The sequence below is a fragment of the Eschrichtius robustus genome, chromosome 11 (assembly GCF_028021215.1).
Source record: "Eschrichtius robustus isolate mEscRob2 chromosome 11, mEscRob2.pri, whole genome shotgun sequence".
NCBI classification, from domain to species: domain Eukaryota; kingdom Metazoa; phylum Chordata; class Mammalia; order Artiodactyla; family Eschrichtiidae; genus Eschrichtius; species Eschrichtius robustus.
The window spans coordinates 113,224,903-113,238,701 of record NC_090834.1 but is presented as its reverse complement, the minus strand read 5'-3'; the positions used below and the strand labels follow the sequence as shown (position 1 = coordinate 113,238,701).

General features: G+C 66.2%; 1 protein-coding gene across 1 annotated transcript; it reads right to left on the bottom strand.

Annotated features, from left to right (window-relative positions):
* Positions 1-2,006: 2,006 nt before the first annotated feature.
* Positions 2,007-12,403, bottom strand: CTSD (cathepsin D). Its single transcript, XM_068554750.1, has 9 exons — positions 12,233-12,403; positions 9,953-10,112; positions 7,828-7,951; positions 7,221-7,339; positions 5,527-5,753; positions 3,716-3,838; positions 3,211-3,355; positions 3,007-3,105; positions 2,007-2,925 (listed from the first exon to the last, which is right to left on the bottom strand). Exons 1-9 carry the CDS (start codon positions 12,301-12,303, stop codon positions 2,758-2,760), a joined length of 1,236 nt encoding a protein of 411 aa, XP_068410851.1. The 5' UTR covers positions 12,304-12,403; the 3' UTR covers positions 2,007-2,757.
* Between the last annotated feature and the right edge of the window lie 1,396 nt (positions 12,404-13,799).

The following is a 13,799-nucleotide window of genomic DNA, read 5'->3' as shown; positions in this document are numbered from 1 at the left end:
AGGGCAGATGGGGACTGCGGGGAACTGGGGTTCAGTCTCCCTCATCCAAACCCCACTGCCCCTTTCCCAAGGGCCTGGCCTGAGGGCACCGGACCCCAATCGGGCTGAGTCTGACCTAAGGGGCCCTCCCAGGCTTGTGAGTGGCCTGTGAACTAGGCCACCTGGTCTCCCTGGTGTCTGAGCTGGTCTCCCCTGGGCCAGGCGCTGCCCAGGGTTTGTACAGGCTGCTAAGGGGCCAATGGGCTGGTCTGCCCCTGCGTCCAGCTGGTCCTCGGGCAGCAGGAGAGGGCGCCCGGCCCACAGGAGGCTGCTGCAGGTCGCTGGGAAGGGGCTGGACTCAGGTGGGCTCCTGAGAGCTCAGCCCGAGGCTGGGTGTCCTCCAGGCAGGACACGCCCACCGGGGCCCCCTGGGCTGGTGCTAAGCGGGGCTGAGCCAGCCAGGACGAGAGCCAGTGTTTGGAGCGGCCGAACGCCAGGCCCTGTGCTGGGCTCCTCATCGTGTCCATCAGGCCCACCGCGAGGACTTCCCTGTTGTCACCCACCTTCCCTAGACAGAGACTCCAGGCTCAGGATCGGGTCACAGAAGCTGGGTCTGAGCCCAGAGTCAGACTGCAGGGTCCGGAGAATCCCGGCCAGCTGAACGGGGCCCTCCTGGGGTCAGCGCAGGGCGGCTGCACTGGCCCGACTCTGGGCAGGACATCAGTGCCCTGATGGTCTGGACTAGGGGCTGGGGGCTCGGCCTGCGCTAACCCACACAGTGTCCAGGGGTCTGGGGCATCCCGCCACACTCGTCCCCGTGTTCCAGAAGAGAGGACCCTCCAGCCGAGGGTCACGGTGAGCAGGGCAAGCAGAGCAGGGGCCCGTGAGTCGGTGAGCCCCTGCTGGCCTCGGGTGGTGGGAGGCTGAGGGGGACAGAGAGTGGAAAGTGGGCTCAGGACGGTCAACGGGCAGGAGGTGAGGGGAGGGCTGCGTCCTCCCTGGCAGCCCTGTCCTGCGGGCCTCCCAGGCACCAGCGTTGATCAGTCTCCCCAGAAACCCTGCAGCCCCGCAGAGCTCTGCCCACTCCCAGCTCAAATTTCAGGTGCAGAGAACACCGGGCACGTGTTCATGATCCTCGTAATTCTGGAAGGCGCCTGCTACGGCTCAGCTCTGGGGTGCAGCCCCCGGGCCCCCTGGGGCCAGGTCAGTGACAGCCACAGCCCTGCGGGCCAAGAAGGCACCAGGATGACGACAAATGTCACGTCAGCCAGACCCCTACACCTGCAGGGGGTGGGTTCCAAGGAGGAGTCCAGAGTTAGCCATCCCTGAAGAATCTGCCCCACCACCAAGTGTTCACAAGCTCCTATTCAGCCCTCAAAACCTCCTGACTGTGCAGCTGCTTCTGACCACCCCCCCTACCCCCACCCAACAGGCCAGAGCAGCCAGGAAGTTGCCGTGGCCTGAGGGGATCCCTAACTTGGATCCCTGCAACCCCAGGACCCCAGGCTGGCCTGCTCCAGCGTCGGCATGGCTCACACACGGAGATACAGCTTCCAGGGGCTGGCGAGGAGGCCCAGATGAGAGGCAGGCTGCCCAGGTGCCACCAGCCCCATCAGGCCTCTTTCCTTGGCCCGAATCACGTGTGCAGGGGGATCAGGGAACACTGGGGGGCCCCATTGCTGGTGGAACATTCTCCAAGGAAACATGGAGGACACTCACCTGGGCCTGAAAATCATGCCTCCATGAAGGCACTCACGTAAGAAGCCCTGTGCTGGGCCCCACCCTGCTGCTCACTGCTCCAGGCCCCCATACAAGCCAGCCCCCCACCAGCGGCGTCTCAGCCACGAGGCTGCGCAGGGGGCAAAAGTCTTGGGGTCTGGGTCTGTGAGCCAGGCCCGGGGCGACCCCCGAGGGGCACCCCAGCGTAGCTGGGTCAGCCCTCCCTCTGAAATGACAGCAGGGTACCAGCCACACCAGCTCCTTCCCCACCACCCTCCCCACCAAGCACAAAACACGCCAACACACAGTAAGAGGCCTAAACAATTTTATTTTCATGCCAACTTTGGCTCCCGGCAACTCAAGACGGGGTGCAGCTGCAGGGAAGGCTGGCACCAGCCCCCTCCCCTCCTACCCCACCCTCAAGCCACCGAATGCCCTGAATGTCCTCCACGAAGGAGTCAAGCCCCAGGATGACCCCACCGCAGGGCCCACAAGACTAGCTTTTGTCCCCTGCCACCCCTGCCAGCTCTTTCCAGCTCATCCTCAGGCCTCAGCTGGCAGCTTCCTCGCTGGGTCTAGGGCAGACGGGTGGGGGCCGCAGTGCAGAGCACCGGGCCCCAAGCTGCACTGAGGGGGGACTGAGAGGGCAGCCTGGCGCTGGGCGGTGCTGGGTGGCCAGGCCCCCGAGGCGCAGGCTGGGGAGGGAACTACCCTGGGGGTGGGGGTCCTAGGATGCACAGCTGCCCAGCGGGCTGGGTCTTCCAAGTTAGAGCAAGGACCCTGTGCACCAGAGCCACCCACTGGCTCTGCCCCCGGCCCGCCCCTCCAGCAGACAGACAGAGAGACAGACAAGCAGGCAGCTTTTCCGAAACCAGGGAGGGGAAAACCACAGAACGGAACCGCAGGCCCGTCGGGCTGGGTGGCCTCCAGAGAGCTGTGCTGCGAGTGCAAGTGCAAGTGTGAGTGTGTGTGTGTGGCGGGGTGGCCGGGAAGGCAGGGGTGCGGCCTCCTCCTCCTCCTCGACCCTCCTCCGGACTCTGCCAGCGGGCGGGGAGCCAGCTATGGCCTGGCAGCCTCGGCCAAGCCCACCCGGTTCTGGTCGCGGTCGAACACGGCATAGTAGCGGCCGATGAACACGTCGCCCAGGATCCAGAGCGGCCCGCCGGGCGGGGGGATGTCCATGCCCATGAAGCCGCTCAGGCACATGGTCTTCCCAGCCTGCGACACCTGGGACGGCCAACGAAGGTCACCGCCCAAGCCGCACCCTTGGGCGTCCTCCGCCCCACGCCCCCGCGATCCCCAACTCACCTTGAGCGTGTAGTCCTCTGGGGACAGCTTGTAGGCTTTACCCCCCAGCTTCACGGTGACCTTGGGCAGGCTGGACACCTTCTCGCAGGGGATCATGTACTAAGGGGGGACGAGAAGATACTGCATGCACGGGGGGAGGGGCACGGCGGCCTAGGGGGCCCACCCTCCACCCCCCCCTCCCCCCGGCCCCACCGGCCCGCTCACCTCTCCCTGGATCAGCGGTAAGGCCCCGATGGCTTTCTGCAGCTCCCGCACCTCCTCCACAGGGCCCACGATGAGGGAGGTGCCCGTGTCCACGATGGCCTCACAGCCCCCCTTACACACGGTCAGACTGCTGCCCACGTCCACCCTGCAGTGGAGGAGGTGTGAGTCCCCTCCCAGGGCCACTGGAGACCCGGCCCCCACGGCAGGACTCGGCTTTGCGAGCAGAGTTGGGTGGGACGGGAGGGGAGGCGGCGGGAGAAGCCAAGAGCAGGGTAACAGACCCCTAGGCGGCGTGTGGACGAGGGGACACGGGCTGGAGCCCGAGTACAAGAGCTCAGCTGGGCACCAGAAGGTGGCCAGAGCACCTTGGGCTGGCGGGACACAGGGTCCAGGCCCACCCCGCCCAGCGCCCCCCACCCCCCCAAGGCGCTGCTGAGGCTGGGGGCGGGACCCCACAAGCCACGCCCCTTGGGGAGCCAAGGGAGGGGCCCCCCCCAGTACTCACTGGTCCATGTGGATCTGCCAGTAGGCCATGCGTGTGACGTTGTGGTAGATCAGCGAGCCTCTGTAGTACTTGGGGTCAGTGCCGCCCAGCATCAGCTCACCCCCAGGCTGCGCATTTGGGTCCCTGGTGGGGGAGGAAGGAGGGAGTCTGCTGCCCCGCCCACCCCTGCCCCAGGCTGGGACCAGGTCAGAAATCAGGGATGGGAGGATCGATCTCAGAAGGTGCCCCAGGGCAGGACTCTTCCTGGGCGTGCAGGGGTGGAAGGATCCAGAAGGGGGGAGGGGCTCTGATCCCACACCCAGCGTGGACTGCAGGCCAAGCCCCATCCTGAGCAGAAGAGATCCTGCTTGGGCCTCGGGGCTCCTGGTCTGCCAGCTGAGGACAGCCAGGGTCAGGCCAGCAGGCAGATGGGGACACGAATGGTAACAGCCCCAGGAGCAGGGACCTTACCTGCCTGGAAGAAAAACCAAGGGCTTCCAGGAGGAGGTGCCGGCAACCCTGAAAGAAGCTGAGCCAGCTGTTCCTGCCCCAGGCCCTTTGCACCTGCTGCTCCCGAGGATGTCCTCCATCCAGATCCTTCCATGACTCGCTCCCCCTTCGGATCTCAGCTTTTGACTCTCCCCACCTCTTATGTACACTTATATTAATACTCTGAACTCAGCATCGCCTGCCTGGCCGTCCCCAGCACTCAGGAGCACCTCGCTGAACTTGTCCTTCCGCCACCACCGTGGCCCCCACCTCCTGTCACCTCCAAAACCCACTGTGTGGAAAGATCACACCTCCAGCGCCCCTCCTCACCCTCAGCCCTGCCCTTGCAAGCCATCCGCCCCCCACTTCCTGCCTCAGCCCATCACCCGGGAAGTCATAGCGCTGGGCCACCCATCCCCAGTCCCAGGCCTGGCCGATCTCCCGGGTCCGCTGCACCTCGTCTGCCTCCCCTGGACCCAAGAACTCAGGGGGAACGGCCCCACCTGTTTACCTGTACCCCAGCATCTAGCAGGCAGCTCGGCCCCAAGTAGCTGCTGAGTATTTGCCACTGACCTAGCAAGGGACAGAAGGCAGTTTCCACACAGAGGCCAGGCCGAGGGCTCTGGACTGGAATTCCGCCAGAAATGCCCGGGGTCAGACCCCGGGGGGGGTGGCACGTAGGGCTCAGTGACCAGGAGCAGCTCAGGGCAGCGGCCGCCCGGCTCACGCCCTGCCCGGAACCTCACCCTCAGCACAGCTGCATCCCCCCTCCTGTCTGGGGCTCCCTCTCAAGGCCCGCAGCACTGTCGTCCTGGGAAGAGGCCGGGAGCTGGAGGAGTGAGACCCCTTCCCAAGGACCCCCTCCCCGGCACAAAAGGCGCCTGGCGTTGCCTCTACAGGGTAGCAGCACCCCTGGGGAGGCCTCCCACGCGACATCGCCCCAAGCCCTCCCCGAGGTCACCCCCGCAGGAAAACCCTGGCCCTCTTGCCTCCAGAACTGTCACAGATTGAAGCTCGTGGCCTGGTCCCCTGTGGGCTGAAAATGACCTGGGGGGCTAAGACCACATCTGCCCATCACCAGGCCCGGGAATGGTGGGCAGACTGACATGGGAGGGAACCCTGCCAAGACCCCAGCCCGGCTCTGGCTCTCCAAGATCCCAGACCCGGGGGCCCAGCACCCCCGACTTGGAGACCCCGGTGAGACACAGCCTTCTGTAGGGGCTGCTTGTCCGTCTGTGAGAGGGCGCCAACCCATCCTGCAGTCAGAGCTCAGGAGCTGTGACCCAGTGCCTGGCAGGGGGACACGGGAACGGCCGGCATGACAGGGACTCGCCCTGCCCCACCTGTTCAGGTAGAAGGAGAAGATGTTCTTGTCCACCAGCTTCTGCTGCATCAGGTTGTCAAAGACAGGGACCACGTTGTTCACGGAGATGCGGGGGTAGGCCATGCCCAGGATGCCATCGAACTTGGCTGCGATGAAGGTGATGCCCGGCTGCTTGGTGGCCTCCCCGAAGGTCTGCCTCTCCACCTTGATGCTGCCCAGGCTCGACAACCCTGATTTACAGGGCACCTGAGGGCCACGGTGGGGGCGGGGGGGAGTCAGTGGGCCACGTGGACCGCCAAGCCCAACGCTGGGCCCTGGGCGGCCCATCACCTCCCATCCCTGCACGGGCAGCCACGGCTACAAAGCCCAGCTCAGTCGATGCCTGTCAGGTAGCACACAGGAGACTCAAGAAGGGCAGAGGACCCAGAAGAAAGGGCTGGCAACCCCGGGCCGGACACAGGTGGGGACAACGGGGGTGCGGGGCCCACACTCTGCCAGGAATATTTCAAGGATAGATGCAAACGGAGGGAGTAGGGAAGAGTGGGGTTGTGAGCTCAGGCTTTCCCACCCACAGCTCTCCCTTTAGGCCTGTTCCTGCCCTTGGGGAACCCGTGACCCGACCCTGGACTCAAGACCACACATTCCTCCCCCCCACTTTCCCCCGCCACCGCCCCTGCCCCTGGCCACCAGGAGCTGCAGATAAAGACAGGGCAGGACGTGGGAAGAAACGGCTGTTTGGGGCTGAAACTAGGAGGGGAACATGCTGGGTGATATTCCATCTCAGGCCCAGAGAGAACCTGGCGGAGGGGCCCCTGCAGATAAACCTGGGCAGGCAGATAAGGAGGGGGAGGGGGAGGGGTGGCCCGCAGGGAACCACAGCGCCCCTGACCTGCAAGGACGGTCAGAAAGAAACAGGCCAGCTGGAGGAAGGGTCCTCCCCCCACGCCTCTGCCACTCCCCCATCCAAGTCCCGCAGTACGCTCTGCGGCCTTCCTGGGGCTGGGGGCTGGGAGGGGACCATCTTCTGCTTTGTTCCTCTTCCTCTACAACTCCCAGCCCGGGCCCCTCCTGCGGCCTGGCCCCAGCAGCTCCACCCCAGAGCTCGTGAGAGGCGCAGGGGCCCGGGCAGAGCCCACAAGGGCCCCCAGCCCTCCCCGGGGGAGGCGGGCACGTCCTGCAGGCCCCTCCCCAGCCCCCCCACCCCCAGCTGCTGCCCGCTCCCGCCCGGCATCCTCTGCAGGTGCCCCTCTGCCAGCAGCTCCAGCTGCAGGGACCCCGGCCATGCCTGACCCCATCACCCAACGGCATCTCAAAGCCAACACGTCAGCACGGGACCCCATCTTCCCACTGGCTCTTCCACCCGGCTCCGTGGCCGGGGGCCTCACCACTAATCACCCACGGGGTCCTGGTCCCAGAGCCGTGCCCGGCGCTCTTACACCTGTGCCTCAGTGGCTCTCTGCCCACTTCCCCTTCCAATCTCCCAGCTGTCGCCCAGCCCGCACGCGGGACCACGTCCACCCCGTCCCCGTCCCACTACCACTTCCTCAGCACCAAGCACGCTGAGCTGCCCCACCTCTGGGCCTTTGCTCAAGCTGAACCCCCAGGCCCCTCGCTCAGCTGACCACTGCTTGCCTCCCCTCTGGGGAGCTGGCACAGACCCCTGGTTAGGAGGGCGAACCCCCTCCACGGGGAGCGGCCCAGAGACAGACTCACCGACACGGTGTCCTGGCTCAGGTACCCGGAGAGGCTGCCTGAGCCGTAGTGGATGTCGAAGGACGTGCCGTTCTTCACGTACGTGCTAGACTTGCCGCTGTTGTACTTGTGGTGGGTCCCTGCACCGGCGGGGAGCCCGTCAGGCTGCCCGCTGGGCCACGACCAGACCCCCTGGGCCCCCACCACCGCCTGCTGCCGCCCGTCCACCGAGCCACCCTCCCGGGGCGGGTGGTCTGGCCCACAACTTGCTCCATCCTTGGCTCCCACGGTCCCAGCCCGGATGCGAGCAAGGGTGGAGACCCCAGGGAAGGAAGCCTGTCTGGTGTGGCCGAGAGGTGGGAGCTGCGAGTTGCCCAAGAGGTGCCAGGACAGGGCCACCAGAGGTCTGCGCCTGCCCACCGCTACGCCCCAGGACTGGAGAAGGTGGGCTGAGGCTGGACAGCTGACCCCCACCGCCCACGGGGAGAGCGCATGTGGGAGAAGGATGGAGGGCTGCATGCCCCTCCCCAGGGCCCCTACCCTCCCGAGTCCATGGCAGGCAGGGGCTGGGCCCGGCCCTCGGTCTCCCTCTGGCCACCGGGGAGAGGCGTGGGACAGGCTGACTTACAGCAGGCGATGTCCAGCAGTTTGCAGTGGATAGACGGGACCCACAGATTGGAGGAGCCGGTGTCGAAGACCACCGTGAAGCACTGCGGGGGCGTCCCGATGCCGATCTCCCCGTAGTACTGGGCCTGGGTGGGAGGTAAGGTCTGTCAGGGCTAGGACAAGGGGCACCCTCGCCTCCCCACGGGGCCCAGAGAAGGCCCGGGCCAGGGGAGGGGCCCAGGGTCAGACCTGCTGCCTCGGCTGCCCACCCCCACCTGCCCCTCCCGAGCCCTCGGTCCTGGTACCCACGGGCACTTCAGGTTCCAGGGCCGCTGGGTACCACCCCGCCCCCGCCTGACCATGTGAGCTGGGGGACGACCACCCCACGTGAAAGACCCAAAACCAGCGGTGGAGTCGGTGTCGCAAGAGGGTCGACATGCCTGCCCAAAAACCCTCTGTGATTCACGGGTCCAGGGCCCCAGGAGGGAAGACCTCCTCACAGCATGAGGATCAAGTCAGGGCCTGACTCGGGCCTCGGGTTCCACGGGCTCTTGCCCCACGGGGCCAAGCCTGGAGGGCCCCAGGCAGAGGGATCTGGGTGGCCGAGGGGAGAAGATCCGCAGCAGAGGCCGAGGGCGCAGGCCGAGCCCCTCACTGCCAGCCATGCTGCCTTCGCTGCTCGGGGCCTCAGTGTTCCCATCTGTACACAGGGCAGCACAGGCTGCCCGGGGGAGGCCCAGGTGCTGACCAAGGGCTCAGGTGAGCATGAAGGGGGCACGTGACCCTCGGAGCCTCCAAGGGAAACCCCGTCTTTGGCCCTCTCGCAGGTCAGAGAACGTGGGCAGTTTCGTCTGGAGTCATCTGGGCCCTGCCTCCCGGGCACTCCCTTCCCCAGAGAGGGAGGCTGGGCCACCAGTTGCCGCAGGATTCTGGCTCTGACCCCTCCAGGCATCTCTTGCCGGCCACTTTGGCAGCCGCTGACTCATGACCCGACAGAAGTGTCCAGACTTGGGGGGGCGGGGGGGGGGGGGCACGGGGTCAGAGAATGACTCAGCAAATCTCCGTTGTGTGTATGTATATGTGTGTGTGTGTGTGTGTGTGTGTGTGTGAGTGTGTGTGTGTGCGCGCGCGTGCTGGGGGCGACAGGAACTAGGAACTGGTCCGTCAGGCCCCAGGCAGACGGCCCCTCCAACCAGCCTGGTCACATGCCCGTGAGGCCACAGCTTCCTGGCACGGCTGGGGCTCCAGCCAGGCAGGACAGAGGGCAAGGCCACCCATCCCAACCCTAAGTGGACCAGAGGCTGGATGGCAGCAAGGAGCTGGCTCCCCAAGACCCCGGGGGCGGGGGGTGCAAAGAGAATGTCACCTGGGCAGCCCCAGAAGTACCAGGCTGGGGCCCAGGACCTGGCCCCACCTTGCTGTGTAGCTTCCAGAATGTTCCACCTCTGAGCCTGTTTCCCCCTCAACGAGCAGTGGACATAAGGGCTGGCCGCTGACCCAAGAGGAAGGTAGGGCCCAGGGACTGGGCCACAGGTCGCCCCAGGCCTTCCAGCAAAACGGGCAAGAGCACAGAAGCTCCAGGGCAGTTAGTGCCACCTGGGCACACAGGCGACCCAAGCTCAGGGACCCCCAGGCCCCCACCCACAGACTCTCGGGCAGGCCTGGGCCCGATTCTGGGCTCCTCCGTGCTGTGCCCAGCGCCCTCATCTGTAGAGGCTGACGCAGCTCCCCCCAGGCTGGCCACCAGGATGAAGATGCCAGCCCAGGTCTGAGCTGACGGGTGGTGGCACGTGGGGGAGACGTCAGGGAGGTGCCAGGGCCACTCCAGTCAACCCTCTCAGCCCCCGCGGGACGAGGACCAGGATGGGCAGGGGAGCTGGGGAGGACGTGGGAGGTCAGAGCCCTCAGTCTGGAGGGGGTTGTGGGCGGCACCCACGGCGAAGGGCATGGCTGAGCAGAAGCCCCTCCCCCATACCACACAGCTAAAGCCCCCAAAACCACCGGGGGCTGAGAACACGAGTGTTTCAGCAAAATCCACGCTGGCTCACAGAACCCGTCCTAAGAGCCAGCCCCTGTCTACAACTGTGTTCGTAGTCAACCCGCTCCCCCAGCCCCAGGCCGACCCCCCTGCCCCCACCGAAACTCACATCCATGTAGTTCTTGAGAATCTCAGGAATGGGCCCCTGGGTCGCAGTGGGCACCCCTTGGGAGTATTTTGAAATGGGGTCCTTGGCGATCAGGTCTTCCATGGGGCCCCCCATTTCCGACATGGTCCGGCGGATGGATGTGAACTTGTGCAGTGGAATCCTGTCAAGACAGGGGTCCGGGCTCGTCAGGGCCTGCTGGCTGCCACCTCACCTGGAGGCTCCCACACCCACATCCAGCTGGAGGCCCAACACGCCTGCTCCAACCGCCCCCCCAAACACCTGCACCCCACTGTCCCTACTCTGGGCCCGCTCTGGTCTCTTCTGAGACAGTGACCAGCGCAGGCTATGAGGATGTCAGCGGTCACCTGTCACGTCTGCCCAAAGCCCTCCGTGGAGTCCCATTTGCCTGGCCCTCTGGCCAAACCCGCCACTCTCCACGCACACCACATGTTGAGATGGTCCCAGTTTACCCATCTGACTTATGGGGTGGCCACCTCCTGTCGAATGGGACTTCCAGGCCACCCCCTCCGAGAAGGCCTCCTTGCCCACCCCCCAGTCCCCCTCACATGACCCTGCTTCCTTGCAGTCCTCACCCCAAGCCACACTGAGCCCAGCGGCTCTCTCCCCACACAGGCCGAAGGAGGGCAAGGATGGTGCCTGGGCCCTGGAGGCGGGGGCTTCCAGGCCTGCCTTCCTCCACGCAAGCCCCAGTGCCCCCGCCTGGGGCACCCTTCTCAGCACACGCGCCAGCCTGGGTGGCCCACCCAGCAGGAGGGAGCAGGGGGTTCTGCCAGCAGGGAGCAGAGTGAGGGGCCCTTCTCCATCCCCAGCTCCCCGGCTCCCCAGGGGTCTGAACCTGCCCCAGGAGGTGGGAGAGGAGAGCCACCGGACCAAACAGAGCTACTGGATGAAATGTCTTCCCAGCCCTGGGAATCTTCGAGTTCAAGGTCACAGCTGGCTCTTCCTAGCAGGCCAAGGGTGTGCTCCAGGAAGATGCGGCTTTCGCCTCTTGCCTAAGAGCGGATAGGCTGGAAGAACCTGAGGTCCTTGCCTGGGGGGAGGGAACGCCCTCCAGCAACTAAGGAAACAGGTGCCAGCGGTCCCATAGGATTGGGAGATGTGAAGGGCTGGGGTTCAGCTGCCCTGCCCCAAGAGGCCCCAGGCTTCCTTCTCCACTGCTGTCCACCCCCGGGGGAGGGCCTGGGGGTGAGGCCAGGGCAGGCTCAGGCCTGCAGGAGCTCCGCCACAACTGCTCCCGCTGGGACTACTCGCCCCCAGGCCACAGCACACAGAGGCGGCCACTCAAGAGCCCACACAAGCCAGCCCTTCGGCAAGGCTCGGTCCGCTCTGGCCCCAGCCAGCTCCTGCAGCCCTGAGACCTCACCCACCTGCCCACAGGCAAAGGCCCACAACAGAGGTGGAAGCATGCCTGCCCAGGCCGAGCACAAAGGCCCTGGGAGGGCAAGGGGGTGGGCAGGGGCAGAAAGGGGTGGGCCCACCGCACCCCTCCCCTGCTGGGCGAACAGGCTGCCTTGCAAGGCCGGGAGGGTGGGGGGACCCTCCGCCTAGCTGACACAGCATGGCACAGCCCTGGACCAGGCCTGATAGTCCGTGGAGTCACTGGGCCCAGTGGAACCCCCAGGCCTGAGGAGGGCATGGTCCTTACTGGGGGCAGCTGGTGTTGTTGCGACAGAGCCCCACCCCAGGGTGGGGGAAGCCGCCCACAGCCTGGTGCCAGCTGGGCCGTTCTCCCAGGCCCACTCCTTAGGCCGACTCCCTCTGGACTCCGGGATGTGTGGGTCTCCTGGTGTCCAGAGGGTCTCCCCGCCGGCCCAGGACCTGCGGTAAGATCTCATGGGACAAACCAGGTGAGACCACAACCAGTTCACATCTAGTAAAGGGGACCCCAGGCAGGAAAATGACCTGCCCAGGCTCAGCGGGCTCCTGGGCCTACCCCTCGGTTTCCCGACTTCCACCCGAGAGCGGGCCCCGAGCACAGGCTCCCACCCTACCTGTCCTCGGGACGCCGGGTCGGCTCCCAGTCACAGTCGCCCTCCCTCCTGCTTCCTCCGCTCCCCCCAAGGCCGACCCCACGGTGATAGAGAGGCAGGGTCGCGGGGCTGGCGGGGGCCCTGGGCGAGCCCCGCACCTGCAGAGCTCCCCCCGCCCCGCCCGAGGGTGGGCCCTGCAGGAGGCCGCGGGGGCGGCAGAGCCGCATCCCGCGCGGGGCGCTCAGGGGTTGCCCGGGAGTCACCGGGGCGCGCGAGCTGCGGGGCTCACCTGACAAGCGCGGCGGCGGGCGCGGCCAGCAGGCCGAGGGCGAGCAGCAGCAGCAGGCACGGGGTCTGCATGGCGGCGGCGACCCGGTTACAGCGGACAGCCCGGGAGGTCGCGCGCTTATAGCCGGGATGACGGCGCAGTCGGGCCGGGTCAGCTGACCGGCTTGTTTGCACCCGGCTGGTCACGTGGGCCGCCGGCGGCGGCGCGGGGGCGGGGCCGGGGCGGGGCCGGGGCGGGGCGACCCCGGGCCTGGAGCAGACAGACTCTTCGGCGCGGGCCGGCGCACGGCAGGCGGGGATGCGATCGCCGCCCGTCCTACTCGGGCCCCCTCACTGATTCCCCCGAGAATTACCGGGACCCGGCCGAGGCAGAAGGGGACGGGGCCTGGGACCCCCTGGACACCTTAGCCGGGCGAGGTCCCCGGAGCCGCGGCTCCTTCCCCGCCCCAGGCGCGCGGTTGTGCAGGGCTCCCTGCTCCATCCTCCCCCTCCACCTGCTCCCTCCCGGGGCGCCCCTGTCCCTCCCACTCTTCCTTCACCCTGGGAATCTCCCAGGTATCCCCTCTGGAGGCTCCAGCCACCCTCATCCTTCCTCTCCAGGTGTCCACAACCCTCCCACCCCCCAGTACCCAGCCCCAGAGCAGCACCTGGTCTGGCCCTGCCCGGGTCACCCTGGGCCCTCCTTCCTGTGTAACCCGGCACCGTCCCCACCAGGCCCCAAATCTCAGAGGATGCTGGGGGTGGGGGGGGGGCGGGGGGCGGGAAGGGAAGGAGGTCTCAGCTCCAGGCACTGCTGGTCAGTTTTTCGGAGCCTCAGGGGCAGGAGAGCGAGTCCCTTGTTCTGGCCAGTGCTCAGCCCTGAAGCCACCGTGACCCGGTCAGCATCCGTTCCTTCCTGCCCAGCCTGCTACCCAAGGAGAGGGCCAGATCTATCCCTCCACCCTCAGTCCCAGCCAGAGGAGGGGTGGGCGTTATCGAGGAAAGGAATTTGGACAGGTCATTTCAGAGAAGGTCATGTCAAGAAGGAAATTAAGCAGGAGAATGTGCTAGGAAGTGACCGCTGCGGGGGGCAGGCCTCTCTGAGGAGGTGACATTCGTGCAGGGAGTGAACAGTGAGGAACCTTCACAAGGGGACTCGCCCAGAGCACGTTTTCGTGAGGGGTCCTTCCAGCTCCCCCACTTAGAGGGGGACAAACTGAGGTTCTGTGGCTCACAGAGGCAGGGTTAGAATTCCCGTCTTTTCTGTAACCACTAAATAAACCAGAACCCTGACCTCGGCCACCATCACCGCCTCCACGCTGGTCAGCCTGATGGCTACAGGTGAGTGACCCCCGCCTCGCCCTACCTCCGTATCCAGCCGACACATAAATACTAGGTTCCCTGCTGTGGTTCTAGATATGAGGACTAAAGCCGGGAGCAAAGCAGGCACACATCCTTGCCCTCGGAATCTGACCCAGCGCCCTCGGGTCCAAGGCTGTCCTCCGTGCAGGCCCAGAAGTAGGGCCCTTGCACCAGGTGCTATCCCCTCCCTCGAGGCAGGCCAGTATCTTGGAGAGGTCATCCAGGCC

Bases quoted from the DNA above. Each gene is read 5' to 3' on its own strand.
- CTSD (XM_068554750.1), bottom strand. From the start codon at position 12,303: ATGCAGACCCCGTGCCTGCTGCTGCTGCTCGCCCTCGGCCTGCTGGCC. The intron at 10,113-12,232 runs GTGAGCCCCGCA...CTGTCTTGACAG, and splicing joins CCCGCCGCCGCGCTTGTCAG to GATTCCACTGCACAAGTTCA. The intron at 3,356-3,715 runs GTGAGTACTGGG...CCTCCACTGCAG, and splicing joins TGGCAGATCCACATGGACCA to GGTGGACGTGGGCAGCAGTC.